This window comes from Oncorhynchus masou, chromosome 31 (genome assembly GCF_036934945.1).
Source record: "Oncorhynchus masou masou isolate Uvic2021 chromosome 31, UVic_Omas_1.1, whole genome shotgun sequence".
NCBI classification, from domain to species: Eukaryota; Metazoa; Chordata; class Actinopteri; order Salmoniformes; family Salmonidae; genus Oncorhynchus; species Oncorhynchus masou.
The window spans coordinates 45,272,405-45,284,751 of record NC_088242.1 but is presented as its reverse complement, the minus strand read 5'-3'; the positions used below and the strand labels follow the sequence as shown (position 1 = coordinate 45,284,751).

At 46.3% G+C, this 12,347-nt stretch overlaps 1 protein-coding gene across 1 annotated transcript in view; it reads right to left on the bottom strand.

The window, feature by feature from the left end:
* LOC135523996 (TANK-binding kinase 1-binding protein 1-like) overlaps positions 1-12,347 on the bottom strand; it is a 63,876-nt gene that overhangs the window by 31,592 nt on the left and 19,937 nt on the right. The window contains exons 3-4 of the mRNA XM_064951068.1: positions 10,769-10,873; positions 9,854-9,998 (exon numbers count right to left, since the gene is read on the bottom strand). Of these exons, the coding sequence (XP_064807140.1) occupies positions 9,854-9,998; positions 10,769-10,873 (250 nt within the window). The remainder of the gene's footprint in view (positions 1-9,853; positions 9,999-10,768; positions 10,874-12,347) is intronic.

The window sequence follows — 12,347 nt, the reverse complement described above, 5'->3', positions numbered from 1 at the left end:
AATGAATACCAAACAGAAATACATTTTATATAAATATATACACTGCTCAAAAAAAATAAAGGGAACACTAACTCCTAGATCTGAATGAATGAAATATTCTTATTAAATTACCCTTTTCTTTACATAGTTGAATGTGCTGACAACAAAATCACACAAAAAATATAAATGGAAATCAAATTGATCAACCCATGGAGGTCTGGATTTGGAGTCACACTCAAAATTAAAATGGAAAACCACACTACAGGCTGATCCAACTTTGATGTAATGTCCTTAAAACAAGTCAAACTGAGGCTCAGTAGCGTGTGTGGCCTCCACGTGCCTGTATGACCTCCCTACAACGCCTGGGCATGCTCCTGATGAGGTGGCGGATGGTCTCCTGAGGGATCTCCTCCCAGACCTGGACAAAAGCATCCGCCAACTCCTGGACAGTCTGTGGTGCAACGTGGCATTGGTGGATGGCGCGAGACATGATGTCCCAGATGTGCTCAATTGGATTCAGGTCTGGGGAACGGGCGGGCCAGTCCATAGCATCAATGCCTTCCTCTTGCAGGAACTGCTGACACACTCCAGCCACATGAGGTCTAGCATTGTCTTGCATTAGGAGGAACCCAGGGCCAACCGCACCAGCATATGGTCTCACAAGGGGTCTGAGGATCTCATCTCGGGACCTAATGGCAGTCAGGCTACCTCTGGCGAGCACATGGAGGGCTGTGCGGCCCCCCCAAAGAAATGACACCCCACACCATGACTGACCCACCGCCAAACCGGTCATGCTGGAGGATGTTTTCATCTGCTTTCATCTGTGAAAAGCACAGGGCGCCAGTGGCGAATTTGCCAATGAGACTCAAAGTGAGCTCAGGTGCATCCTGTTTCCACTGATCATCCTTGAGATGTTTCTACAACTTGATTGGAGTCCACCTGTGGTAAATTCAATTGATTAGACATGTTTTGAAAATGCACACAATTGTCTATGTGAGGCAGAGAAGGTTACCAAAAAAGGGTCTGCAGCATTGAAGATCCCCAAAGAACATGGTGGCCTCCATCATTCATAAATGGAAGAAGACTCTTTCTAGAGTTGACCGCCTGGCCAAACTGAGCAATCTGGGGAGAAGGGTCTTGGTTAAGGAGGTGACCAAGAACCTGATGGTCACTGACAGAGCTCTAGAGTTCCTCTGTGGAGATAGGAGAACCTTCCAGAAGGACAACCATTTCTGCAGCACTCCAGCAATCAGGCCTTTATGGTAGAGTGACCAGACAGAAGCAACTCCTCAGTAAAAGGCACATGACAGCCTGCTTGGAGTTTTCCAAAAGCTACCTAAAGACTCTCAGACCATGAGAAACAAAATTCTCTGGTCTGATGAAACCAAGACTGAACTCTTTGGCCTGAATGCCAAGTGTCACGCCTGGAGGAAACCTGGCACCATCCCTAAGGTGAAGCATGGTGGTGGCAGCATCATGCTGTGGGGATGTTTTTCAGCAGCATGAGCAGGGAGACTAGTCAGGATCGAGGCAAAGATGAAGGGAGCAAAGATCCTTGATGAAAACCTGCTACAGAGTGCTCAGGACCCCAGACTAGGGGCAAAGCTTCACCTTCCTGAAAATGAACCCAGAGGCAGCCAGTTCCCAGGACCTTTTTGCCATGCTGTCCCACCACCAGGAGACTGTCCAACGCCACGAAGCCACCTTGGTTCAGCAAGAGGCCTTAATGGCTAGACATTCTCATCTTCTGTCGGAGATGCTGACTTCCATTAAGCAAATATCTGATCGTCTTACCCCGGCAACAGTTCCCGTCCCAGTACCTCAGATTCACGTACCCATGGCAGTTAACCCCCTGGCTGAACCTCGTCTTCCACCTCCCCAACGGTTCTCAGGTGATCCAAATGCTTGTAAAGGGTTTCTCACCCAATGTTCTCTCTCCTTTGAGCTACAACCCTCGTCGTTTCCCACCGACCGGTCTAAGATCGCTTATATCATCACCCTGCTGTCGGAAAAAGCCCTGGCCTGGGCTACTGCTGTGTGGGATGCCCATAGTTCCTGCTGTGCCAGCTACTCTGCCTTTGCTGAGGAATTCAAACGAGTGTTTCAAGGCCCAAGCAGTGGTTCTGACTCAGCCAAACAGCTCCTGACTCTCCACCAAGGTTGGCGCAGCGTGACGGACTATGCCATCCAGTTCCGCAGCAAGTGGCTGGAACAACGAGGCGCTCACGGTGTGCTTTCTGAAAGGCCTTTCCGACACTATCCAAGATGAACTGGCCACTCGGGAACCACCGGACAATCTCGAGTCCCTGATCAAGTTGGCCTCACGCATTGACCAGCGTCTGAGAGAGAGAGAACTCAACCGTAGACCTCTAGCCCCTATCAGTCCCAGCTCCGAGTCCCCACCTTTATCCTCGCTGGCTCCATCGGAACCCATGCAGATTGGACGCATCTCCCAGGCTGAGAGAGACCGCCGGATGAGGGAGCGACGCTGTCTATATTGCGGCAAACCGGGCCTTTTCCTTTCCACGTGTCCCGGGCTACAGGGAAACGCTCTGTCCCGTACAGACCGGGGGGAACTGTAACGGGAAACATAACCTCCTCCCATCCGTCCAACTCCCGTCTGCTCATTCCAGTCACCCTCTCCTGGGACAACCACAAGCTTCACCTTCAAGCCTTGGTAGACTCTGGAGCCGCAGGTAACTTCATGGATGGTGTCTGGGCGAAGGAGAATGGCGTTCCCTCTGAACCTCTAAGTGAACCCATGAGGGTCACTACATTGGATGGAAGCCCTTTGGGATCTGGACTTGTCACTCATGTCACTACCTCCTTGCGACTTTCAGTTTCACAACACCAGGAATTGATGAACTTTCATTTGATCTCCTGTTCCGAGTTCCCTCTCGTCCTTGGATACCCCTGGCTTCACAGCCATAACCCTCACATCGACTGGTCTGTGGGCACTATCAAGCAGTGGGGTCCTACGTGCCAAGCTACTTGTATTTTCCAGAATTCCCGAGTTCTACTCCCGAGTCTTTAGAATCCATCGACCTGACCCGAGTTCCCGAGTGTTACCATGACCTCAAACTGGTGTTTAGCAAACAGAGGGCCACCATGCTACCACCCCATAGACCTTACGATTGCCCCATCGACCTGTTTCCGGGCACTTGCCCCCCAGGGGTCGGATCTTTTCCCTATCTCCACCCGAACAAGCTGCTATGGATACCTACATCAAGGACGCTCTGGAAGCAGGCCTCATGCGTCCATCCACCTCCCCGGCGGGAGCAGGGTTTTTCTTTGTGGCCAAGAAAGACGGTGGATTACGTCCTTGCATCGACTACCGGGGACTCAATGCCATAACCGTCCGTAACCGTTACCCGCTACCCCTTATGGCCACAGCCTTCGAGCTGCTCCAGGAAGCAGTTGTTTTCACTAAGCTTGACCTGCGGAACGCATACCATCTTGTGCGGATCAGACCTGGTGACGAGTGGAAGACCGCTTTCAACACGCCTACTGGTCACTATGAATACTTGGTGATGCCCTTCGGCTTGACCAACGCCCCAGCGGTGTTCCAAGCGCTCATAAACGATGTGCTTAGGGATATGCTTAACATATTTGTGTTTGTTTACTTGGATGACATCCTCATCTTTTCGAGCTCCCTTCAAGAACACACTAAGCATGTCAGACAAGTACTCAAATGCCTCCTGGACAGCCATCTGTACGTTAAGCCGGAGAAATGTGAATTCCATTCATCCCGAGTACAATTCCTGGGATTTGTAGTGGAACCCGGTCGAGTCCAAATGGACCCCAGGAAGGTAGGGGCGGTAGCGGATTGGCCCACCCCCAAATCCGTTAAGGAAGTTCAGCGTTTCCTGGGCTTCACAAACTTTTACCGCAAGTTCATCAAGAACTTCAGCTTGGTGGCAGCCCCTCTCTCAGCTTTAACCAAGGGTGGCAATGCAAGGTTTTTGTGGGGAAGAGAAGCTGAGACGGCCTTCCAAGGACTCAAGCAGCGCGTTCTCTCTGCTCCCATCCTGATACTACCGACTACGGATGAACCATTTGTGGTGGAGGTAGACGCATCAGAGGTTGGTGTTGGAGCTGTCCTGTCTCAGAGGGGTGAAGACAAGAAGCTTCATCCGTGCGCTTTCTTCTCACACCGGCTTACCCCGACTGAGAGGAACTACGATGTGGGGGATCGTGAACTCCTAGCGGTTAAGATGGCATTGAAGGAATGGAGACACTGGCTCGAGGGGGCTTCTCACCCGCTTACGGACCACAAAAATCTGGAGTATATCCAGCAGGCGAAGCAGTTGAACTCTAGACAAGCTAGATGGTCTCTTTTCTTCAATCGATTCCAGTTTATCCTCACCTATCGGCCCGGGTCGAAGAATCTCAAACCGGATGCCCTGTCCCGAGTCTACGCTCCTGCCATTCGAGATGACACGGACATGCCTGTCCTTCCTGCTGCTAAGATTGTGGCTCCGATCTCGTGGCAAGTTGAGGATACCGTGAGACGTGCTCAAGCTAGCGAACCGGACCCGAAAGGAGGTCCTGCCAATCGGTTGTTTGTCCCCAAGGCAGTGAGGACTCAGGTCCTTCTGTGGGGGCACTCCTCTCGCCTCACCTGTCATCCGGGCGTAGGTCGCACCTTGGAGTTCATCCAGCGTAAGTTCTGGTGGCCTACCATAAGAGAAGATGTTGCCACTTTCGTCAATGCCTGTCCCGTGTGCTGCCAGGGCAAATCTTCTCACCTCCGCCCTCAAGGACTCCTTCACCCTTTACCTGTTCCCTACAGACCCTGGTCCCATATCTCATTGGACTTTATTACTGGACTTCCTCCATCCCATGGCAATACTACTATCCTAGTCATAATCGACAGGTTTTCAAAGGCGGCCAGGTTCGTCCCTCTGACTAAGTTACCTTCTGCCAAGGAAACGGCTGAGTTGGTAATTAATCATGTGTTCCGAGTCTTCGGCATTCCTCAAGATATGGTTTCTGACAGAGGTCCCCAGTTCGCCTCAAGGTTTTGGAAGGCCTTCTGCCAACTCATGGGGGCTTCTGCCAGTCTATCTTCAGGGTACCATCCGGAGTCCAACGGCCAAACAGAGAGGATGAATCAAGAGCTGGAAACCACCCTCCGATGTATGACTCGTGACAACCCGTCCACATGGTCATCCTTTATTGTTTGGGCCGAATACGCGCACAACACCTTGCGCTCCTCCTCCACTGGTATGTCCCCGCACGAGTGTCAGTTTGGCTATGCTCCTCCATTGTTCCCGGACCAGGAGGCAGAAGTCAGAGTGAAGTTCGAAGTTCGTCAGACGCTGTCGGCTTATGTGGAGGAAGACCCGTCTTAATCTTATGCGTTCCTCACAGAGGTACCAACAACAAGCCAACAGACGTCGCCGTCCCGGGCCTACCCTGCGCCCCGGCCAGAGAGTCTGGCTCTCCACAAGAAACTTACCTCTACGGGTGGAGTCTCGCAAGCTGTCCCAAAAATACATCGGTCCCTTCAAGGTTGCCAGGAGAATTAACCCAGTTTCTTATCGCCTACACTTACCCAGATCCCTTAAGATTAATCCCACATTTCACATTTCATTGTTAAAACCTGTTGTTTTTTCTCCCCTTGTCCCGGCAGACAGACCTCCCCCTCCGCCTCGTGTCATTGGAGGCCAGCCGGCTTATACCGTCCATCGGATACTGGATTCCCGCCGGGTGCAGCGGTCCTGGCAGTATCTGGTGGACTGGGAAGGCTACGGTCCCGAGGAGCGCTCCTGGGTTCCTGCCAAAGACATCCTGGATCCTGACCTCATTCGTCAGTTCAGGGCCCTCCACCCTGAGAGAGCTGGTAGGAACGTCAGGAGCCGTTCCTAGGGGGATTCTGTCAGGATTTGGCCAGGGTTGTTCCGGGTTTTGGTCACTAGATGCCCCCATTGTGCTTTTTGACCTTATGTTTTTTCCCTTGTTAACGAGGCCGAAAGGAAGAACCCGGTATTCAAAGTCCCCATTATTATTTGCACCTGTACCTCGTTTCCCCTGATTGTATTTAAACCCTTAGTTTCCCTCAGTTCTGTGCTCTGTGTTTGTATGTTAGCACCCAGCCCTAGTGTTCTGTGTTTTCCTGTCGATTCCGGTGGATGCTCTTGTGGAATTCTGTTTTTGTTTTTGAGTGTCTCTTGAGGCTTTTTTGTGCTATTCCTACCACCTTTTGGATTTGCCATTTTTGTATTTAAGGACTTCTCCTTTTTACTTTATTAAATACACCGTCTTAAGTACTGCTGTGTCTGCCTCATCTTCTGGGTTCTGCTGACTATTTGTGGCTCAGTTGGTTAAGTGACTGTTTCTCACTCCGGAGACCCAGGTTTGTAACCGGGTCCTGACACTTCCAACGGGACAACGACCATAAGCAGGCAGCCAAGATAACGCAGGAGTGGCATTGGGACAAGTCTGAATGTTCTTGAGTGGCCCAGCTAGAGCCAGTACTTGAACCCGATTGAACATCTCTGGAGAGACCAAAAAATAGCTACAGGTGTGCCAAGCTTGTAGTGTCATACCCAAAAGGACTCAAGGCTATAATCTCTGAAAAAGGTGCTTCAACAAAGTATTAAAAAAAGGGTCTGAACATTTTATGTCTAAAATATATTGGCCAGCTCTGGCCAGCGCTGACAATCTTTTTTTATGCAGTGGCGTGCATTCATAGATGCCAAGGGAAGCCAGGCTTCCCAAATATATGACCAATAGAAATATTAAAATGATAAAATAATTGATCTTTCGTCTCTCTGTTTTTTCATAATTTTCAGCCAATTTGCAAGTGGCTGAATCTTACAAATCAGAGCGAGGAAATCATTTGTCCTCTGTCTCAGTATGAGTAGTACATGTATCTGTCTGGACCAAAAGAGTATAACATGTTGCCGCCGTACCATTTGATTGATTGATGCCAGCAAGAATTTGGCCTCCCTTGATAAAAAATGTATACAAAATAATTTGCCAATTAGCGTTGAGCTGAGCTCAACTGTGGGTTGTCCTGGTGCAGCAAAATGCCCCCCAAGGGAGGCTAGTTTGGATTTGGCTTCAGACCAATCAAATCACTCCCTAAGCAAAACATATTTTTAAGAAAAACATCTCTGTTTCTGGTCAGCTTGTGTTGATGTCCTGCGGTAGCTAATTTGCTAAATTGTACCTTTTCTAATCTATGGATGACGATGGGGATTTGGATTTGTGGTTTTGACTTAAATCTCTGTACAGGCCAACGATTATGACGCCAATTCTGATCTAACGATACATTTATATGTTGCGCCACTGGCCTGAGATTATTGAAGTTCAATATGTAGCCTAGATGTAGCCTAGTAGGCTCACGTTAGCTAGCTAGCTAACTTAACTGGTTCATTGTTGTCCATGTGAGGAACTTCGGCTAGTAGCAAGCATTTTAGCTAGTTAGCCTCTGACAACAAAAACTACAAAGTCTACTGTATGACAGAGCCATAGGCCGTTTAGCCATTTACCGTGGACAGCCACATGATTTAGCAACATTGATTTGACTAAATTGTTTTTGGTATCTTTAAGTTTGTCTTCACTGTATTAAACTGAGCATGTATAACCTTGTTGATTTGTTTAAATGTTCAAGTTGAAATGGTGCTGGAATAGTGGAGGCAAGGGCTCCTGTTGTCTTTGTGCTGATTTGCTGTAACTCCTTGGTTCTAAATCAATAGCTGTTTAGTAAACTGTTCGAAAAATTGAACTTGCTTGACCATGCTGCAGGGGATATACAGTGCCTTGCGAAAGTATTCGGCCCCCTTGAACTTTGCGAACTTTTGCCACATTTCAGGCTTCAAACATAAAGATATAAAACTGTATTTTTTAGTGAAGAATCAACAACAAGTGGGACACAATCATGAAGTGGAACGACATTTATTGGATATTTCAAACTTTTTTAACAAATCAAAAACTGAAAAAGTGGGCGTGCAAAATGACTCAGCCCCCTTAAATGAAATACTTTGTAGCGCCACCATTTGGGGGTATGTCTCTATCAGTTTTGCACATCGAGAGACTGAATTTTTTTCCCATTCCTCCTTGCAAAACAGCTCGAGCTCAGTGAGGTTGGATGGAGAGCATTTGTGAACAGCAGTTTTCAGTTCTTTCCACAGATTCCCGATTGGATTCAGGTCTGGACTTTGACTTGGCCATTCTAACACCTGGATATGTTTATTTTTGAACCATTCCATTGTAGATTTTGCTTTATGTTTTGGATCATTGTCTTGTTGGAAGACAAATCTCCGTCCCAGTCTCAGGTCTTTTGCAGACTCCATCAGGTTTTCTTCCAGAATGGTCTTGTATTTGGCTCCATCCATCTTCCCATCAATTTTAACCATCTTCCCTGTCCCTGCTGAAGAAAAGCAGGCCCAAACCATGATGCTGCCACCACCATGTTTGACAGTGGGGATGGTGTGGTCAGGGTGATGAGCTGTGTTGCTTTTACGCCAAACATAACGTTTTGCATTGTTGCCAAAAAGTTCAATTTTGGTTTCATCTGACCAGAGCACCTTCTTCCACATGTTTGGTGTGTCTCCCAGGTGGCTTGTGGCAAGCTTTAAACGACACTTTTTATGGATATCTTTAAGAAATGGCTTTCTTCTTGCCACTCTTCCATAAAGGCCAGATTTGTGCAATATACGACTGATTGTTGTCCTATGGACAGAGTCTCCCACCTCAACTGTAGACCTCTGCAGTTCATCCAGAGTGATCATGGGCCTCTTGGCTGCATCTCTGATCAGTCTTCTCCTTGTATGAGCTGAAAGTTTAGAGGGACGGCCAGGTCTTGGTAGATTTGCAGTGGTCTGATACTCCTTCCATTTCAATATTATCGCTTGCACAGTGCTCCTTGGGATGTTTAAAGCTTGGGAAATCTTTTTGTATCCAAATCCGGCTTTAAACTTCTTCACAACAGTATCTCGGACCTGCCTGGTGTGTTCCTTGTTCTTCATGATGCTCTCTGCGCTTTTAACGGACCTCTGAGACTATCGCAGTGCAGGTGCATTTATACGGAGACTTGATTACACACAGGTGGATTGTATTTATCATCAGTAATCATTTAGGTCAACATTGGATCATTCAGAGATCCTCACTGAACTTCTGGAGAGAGTTTGCTGCATTGAAAGTAAAGGGGCTGAATAATTTTGCACGCCCAATTTTTCAGTTTTTGATTTGTTAAAAAAGTTTGAAATATACAATAAATGTCGTTCCACTTCATGATTGTGTCCCACTTGTTGTTGATTCTTCACAAAAAAATACAGTTTTATATCTTTATGTTTGAAGCCTGAAATGTGGCAAAAGGTCGCAAAGTTCAAGGGAGCCGAATACTTTCGCAAGGCACTGTAACTGTTTGTTACATGCATTATTTGCTTTGTGGACTTCACCGGACAGATGCTACTATCCGGTTTTGTGATGAAACAGACATACGTGTAGTTTAATTTTCTCCTCCTTTGTTTGACTGTTGTCTTTTTGTCGTCATGGCCTTATTGTATATCACGGGGGTATGGACGAACGTGTTATAGAGCAAACAACGCAATTATCACAACATAGGTTGCAATATAGCTTTTTTACTCGCTTGGCTTCCTCAGTGATTTTACCCACCCACCACTACTGTTTTTATGAGGACATTGACTAATCCAAATCAGCTCCTGAACTAAAGTGTATTGAAATTAACAATCTAATTCGATCCTGCAAGTGCCGGCTGACAATATAGAGTCTGAGAACAGTATCATCTATCCTACAAGTGCCAGTAGTAAAGAGAGAGTGAGAAGGGTATCTATCCTGCAAGCGCCAACATAGAGTGTGTGAGAAGGGTTTCAAGCCTTATGTCACACCAATAGGGACTCACTGTGATTGTCTGGGCTATGTAGCTGCAGGTATTGGATGTCCTTGCTGTGTAGCTGGGTGTTGAGCTTCTGTAGCGAGTTGTCTCTCTGTCTCAGAGCAGACTCCAGATCCACGATATGCTCCACATGCTTCTCCACTAGACTGGTCTAGGATCAGATACAGAAACACAAACAAGAAAGATATTCTGAAAATTTGGGTAAAGCAAATACAGATCTGGAATCAGACTAGTGGAAAGGTGGGTATAAGACCAAAGGTTTATTAGTGTCCTGGTTAGTGTTTGATATATAGCATACATAATGGCAGGTCTAACATAGTTGAAATCTTAGACAATGTAAAGTAATTTTATAGGATTTCACATTTACTGTAAATTGTTCAGGGCTTGACAGGCGATCTCTACAACCAACTTCTTTCGGACACTTGATCTAAAATCATTTGGAACACATGCAAAATGCTGAGACTGCAGTGTTGCTTTTCAATTTCAGATAAGATTTTATTAGATTTGTTTGTTTTTTTAAGTAATCTTGGGCATCTCTGCTTCATTGGGCTTATAGTTGGCTTATAACCAGGTAGAACACAGGTTGGGGGTAGAACCATGGCCTCAATCATAAGAGACGCCCTACTGATATACTGTAGGGGTTTCTGAACAGCTACTTAAGGTTAAGTAAGGCTCTAGCCACCCTGTCGCCATTGTAGCTTAGAGCTCAATAAATTATAAATGTTCATAGAAAGTTTTAAGGTGAATATTTAAGATCATGATATGGATGTTAAAAAAAATCATTTTGGGAACATTTGGGAGCATGTTTTAGATTGAATGGATGGAGGGGGATGGAGGGATGGAGGGAGGATGAACACGGATGGAATATTGGATGGATGGGAGGGTGGAGGGACGCAGGCATGGAGTTATGGGATGTCGGACCATTTTGTCCAGGTCTCTCTGGAGGTTGTTCTTCTCCATGTGGATCTTCTCATAGGCCTGGATCACATCCTCCAGCTGCTCCTGGAGCTCTTTCCTCTTCTGGAGCTGAGAGAGGGAGATAAGGAAAGAGAGGTCGAGAACGAGAGAGACGGAAAGAGAGAGAGAAAGATATAGAGGGAAAGGGAGAGACAGAAGAAAAGGTCCAGTCACCAGGACCATAAATACAAATTCCATCTAGATACTGATGCCCTAGAGCACACAAAAAACGATACATACCTTGGCCTAAACATCAGCGCCACAGGTAACTTCCACAAAGCTGTGAACGAGCTGAGAGACAAGGCAAGAAGGGACTTCTATGCCATCAAAAGGAACATAACATTGGAAATACCAATTACGATCTGGCTAAAAATACTTTAATCAGTTCTAGAACCCATTGCCCTTTACAGTCTGGGGTCCGCTCACCAACTAAGAACTCACAAAATGGGACAAACACCAAATTGAGACACTGCATGCAGAATTCGGCAAAAAAATAATCTGTGTACAACGTAAAACACCAAATAATGCATGCAGAGCCGATACCCGCTAATTATCAAAATCCAGAAAAGAGCCATTAAATTCTACAACCACCTAAAAGGAAGCGATTCCCAAACCTTCCTTAATCTTGAAACTCTGGGGGCGCTATTTCATTTTTGGATGAAAAACATTCCCGTTTTAAACAAGATATTTTGTCACAAAAAGATGCTCAACTATGCATATAATTGATAGCTTTGGAAAGAAAACACTCTGAATTTTCCAGAACTGCAAAGATATTGTCTGTGGGTGCCCTAGAACGGGAGCTACAGGCAAAACCAAGATGAAACGGCAACCAGGAAACCAGCAGGATTTTTGAGGCTCCGTTTTCCATTGTCTCCTTATATGGCTGTGAAAGCGAGAGGAATGACCCTGCCCCTTCTCTCGTTTCCCCAAGGTGTCTGCAGCATTGTGACGTATTTGTAGGCATATCATTGGAAGATTGACCATAAGAGACTACATTTTCCAGGTGTCCGCCCGGTGTCCTCCGTCGAAATTGGTGCGTCTTTTTCAGCTGCTGGTATTTTTCCATGCGATTCTGAGGGGAAAGCAGGCTTCCACGAACTGCATATCAATGAAGAGATATGTGAAAAAACACCTTGAGGATTGATTCTAAACAATGTTTGCCATGTTTCGGTCAATATTATGGAGTTAATTCGGAAAAAGTTTGACGTTTTGGTGACTGAATTTTTGGTTAGTTTCGGTAGCCAAATGTGATGTACAAAACGGAGAGATTTCTCCTACACAAAGATTCTTTCAGGAAAAACTGAACATTTGCCATGTAACTGAGAGTCTCCTCATTGAAAACATCTGAAGCTCTTCAAAGGTAAATGATTTTATTTATTTGGTTATCTGGTTTTTGTGAAAATGTTGCGTGCTAAATGCTACTCAAAATGCTAAGCTAGCTTAGCATACTCTTACACAAATTAGTGATTTGCTATGGTTCAAAAGCATATTTTGAAAATCTGAGATGACAGTGTTGTTAAGAAAAGGCTAAGCTTGAGAGCAG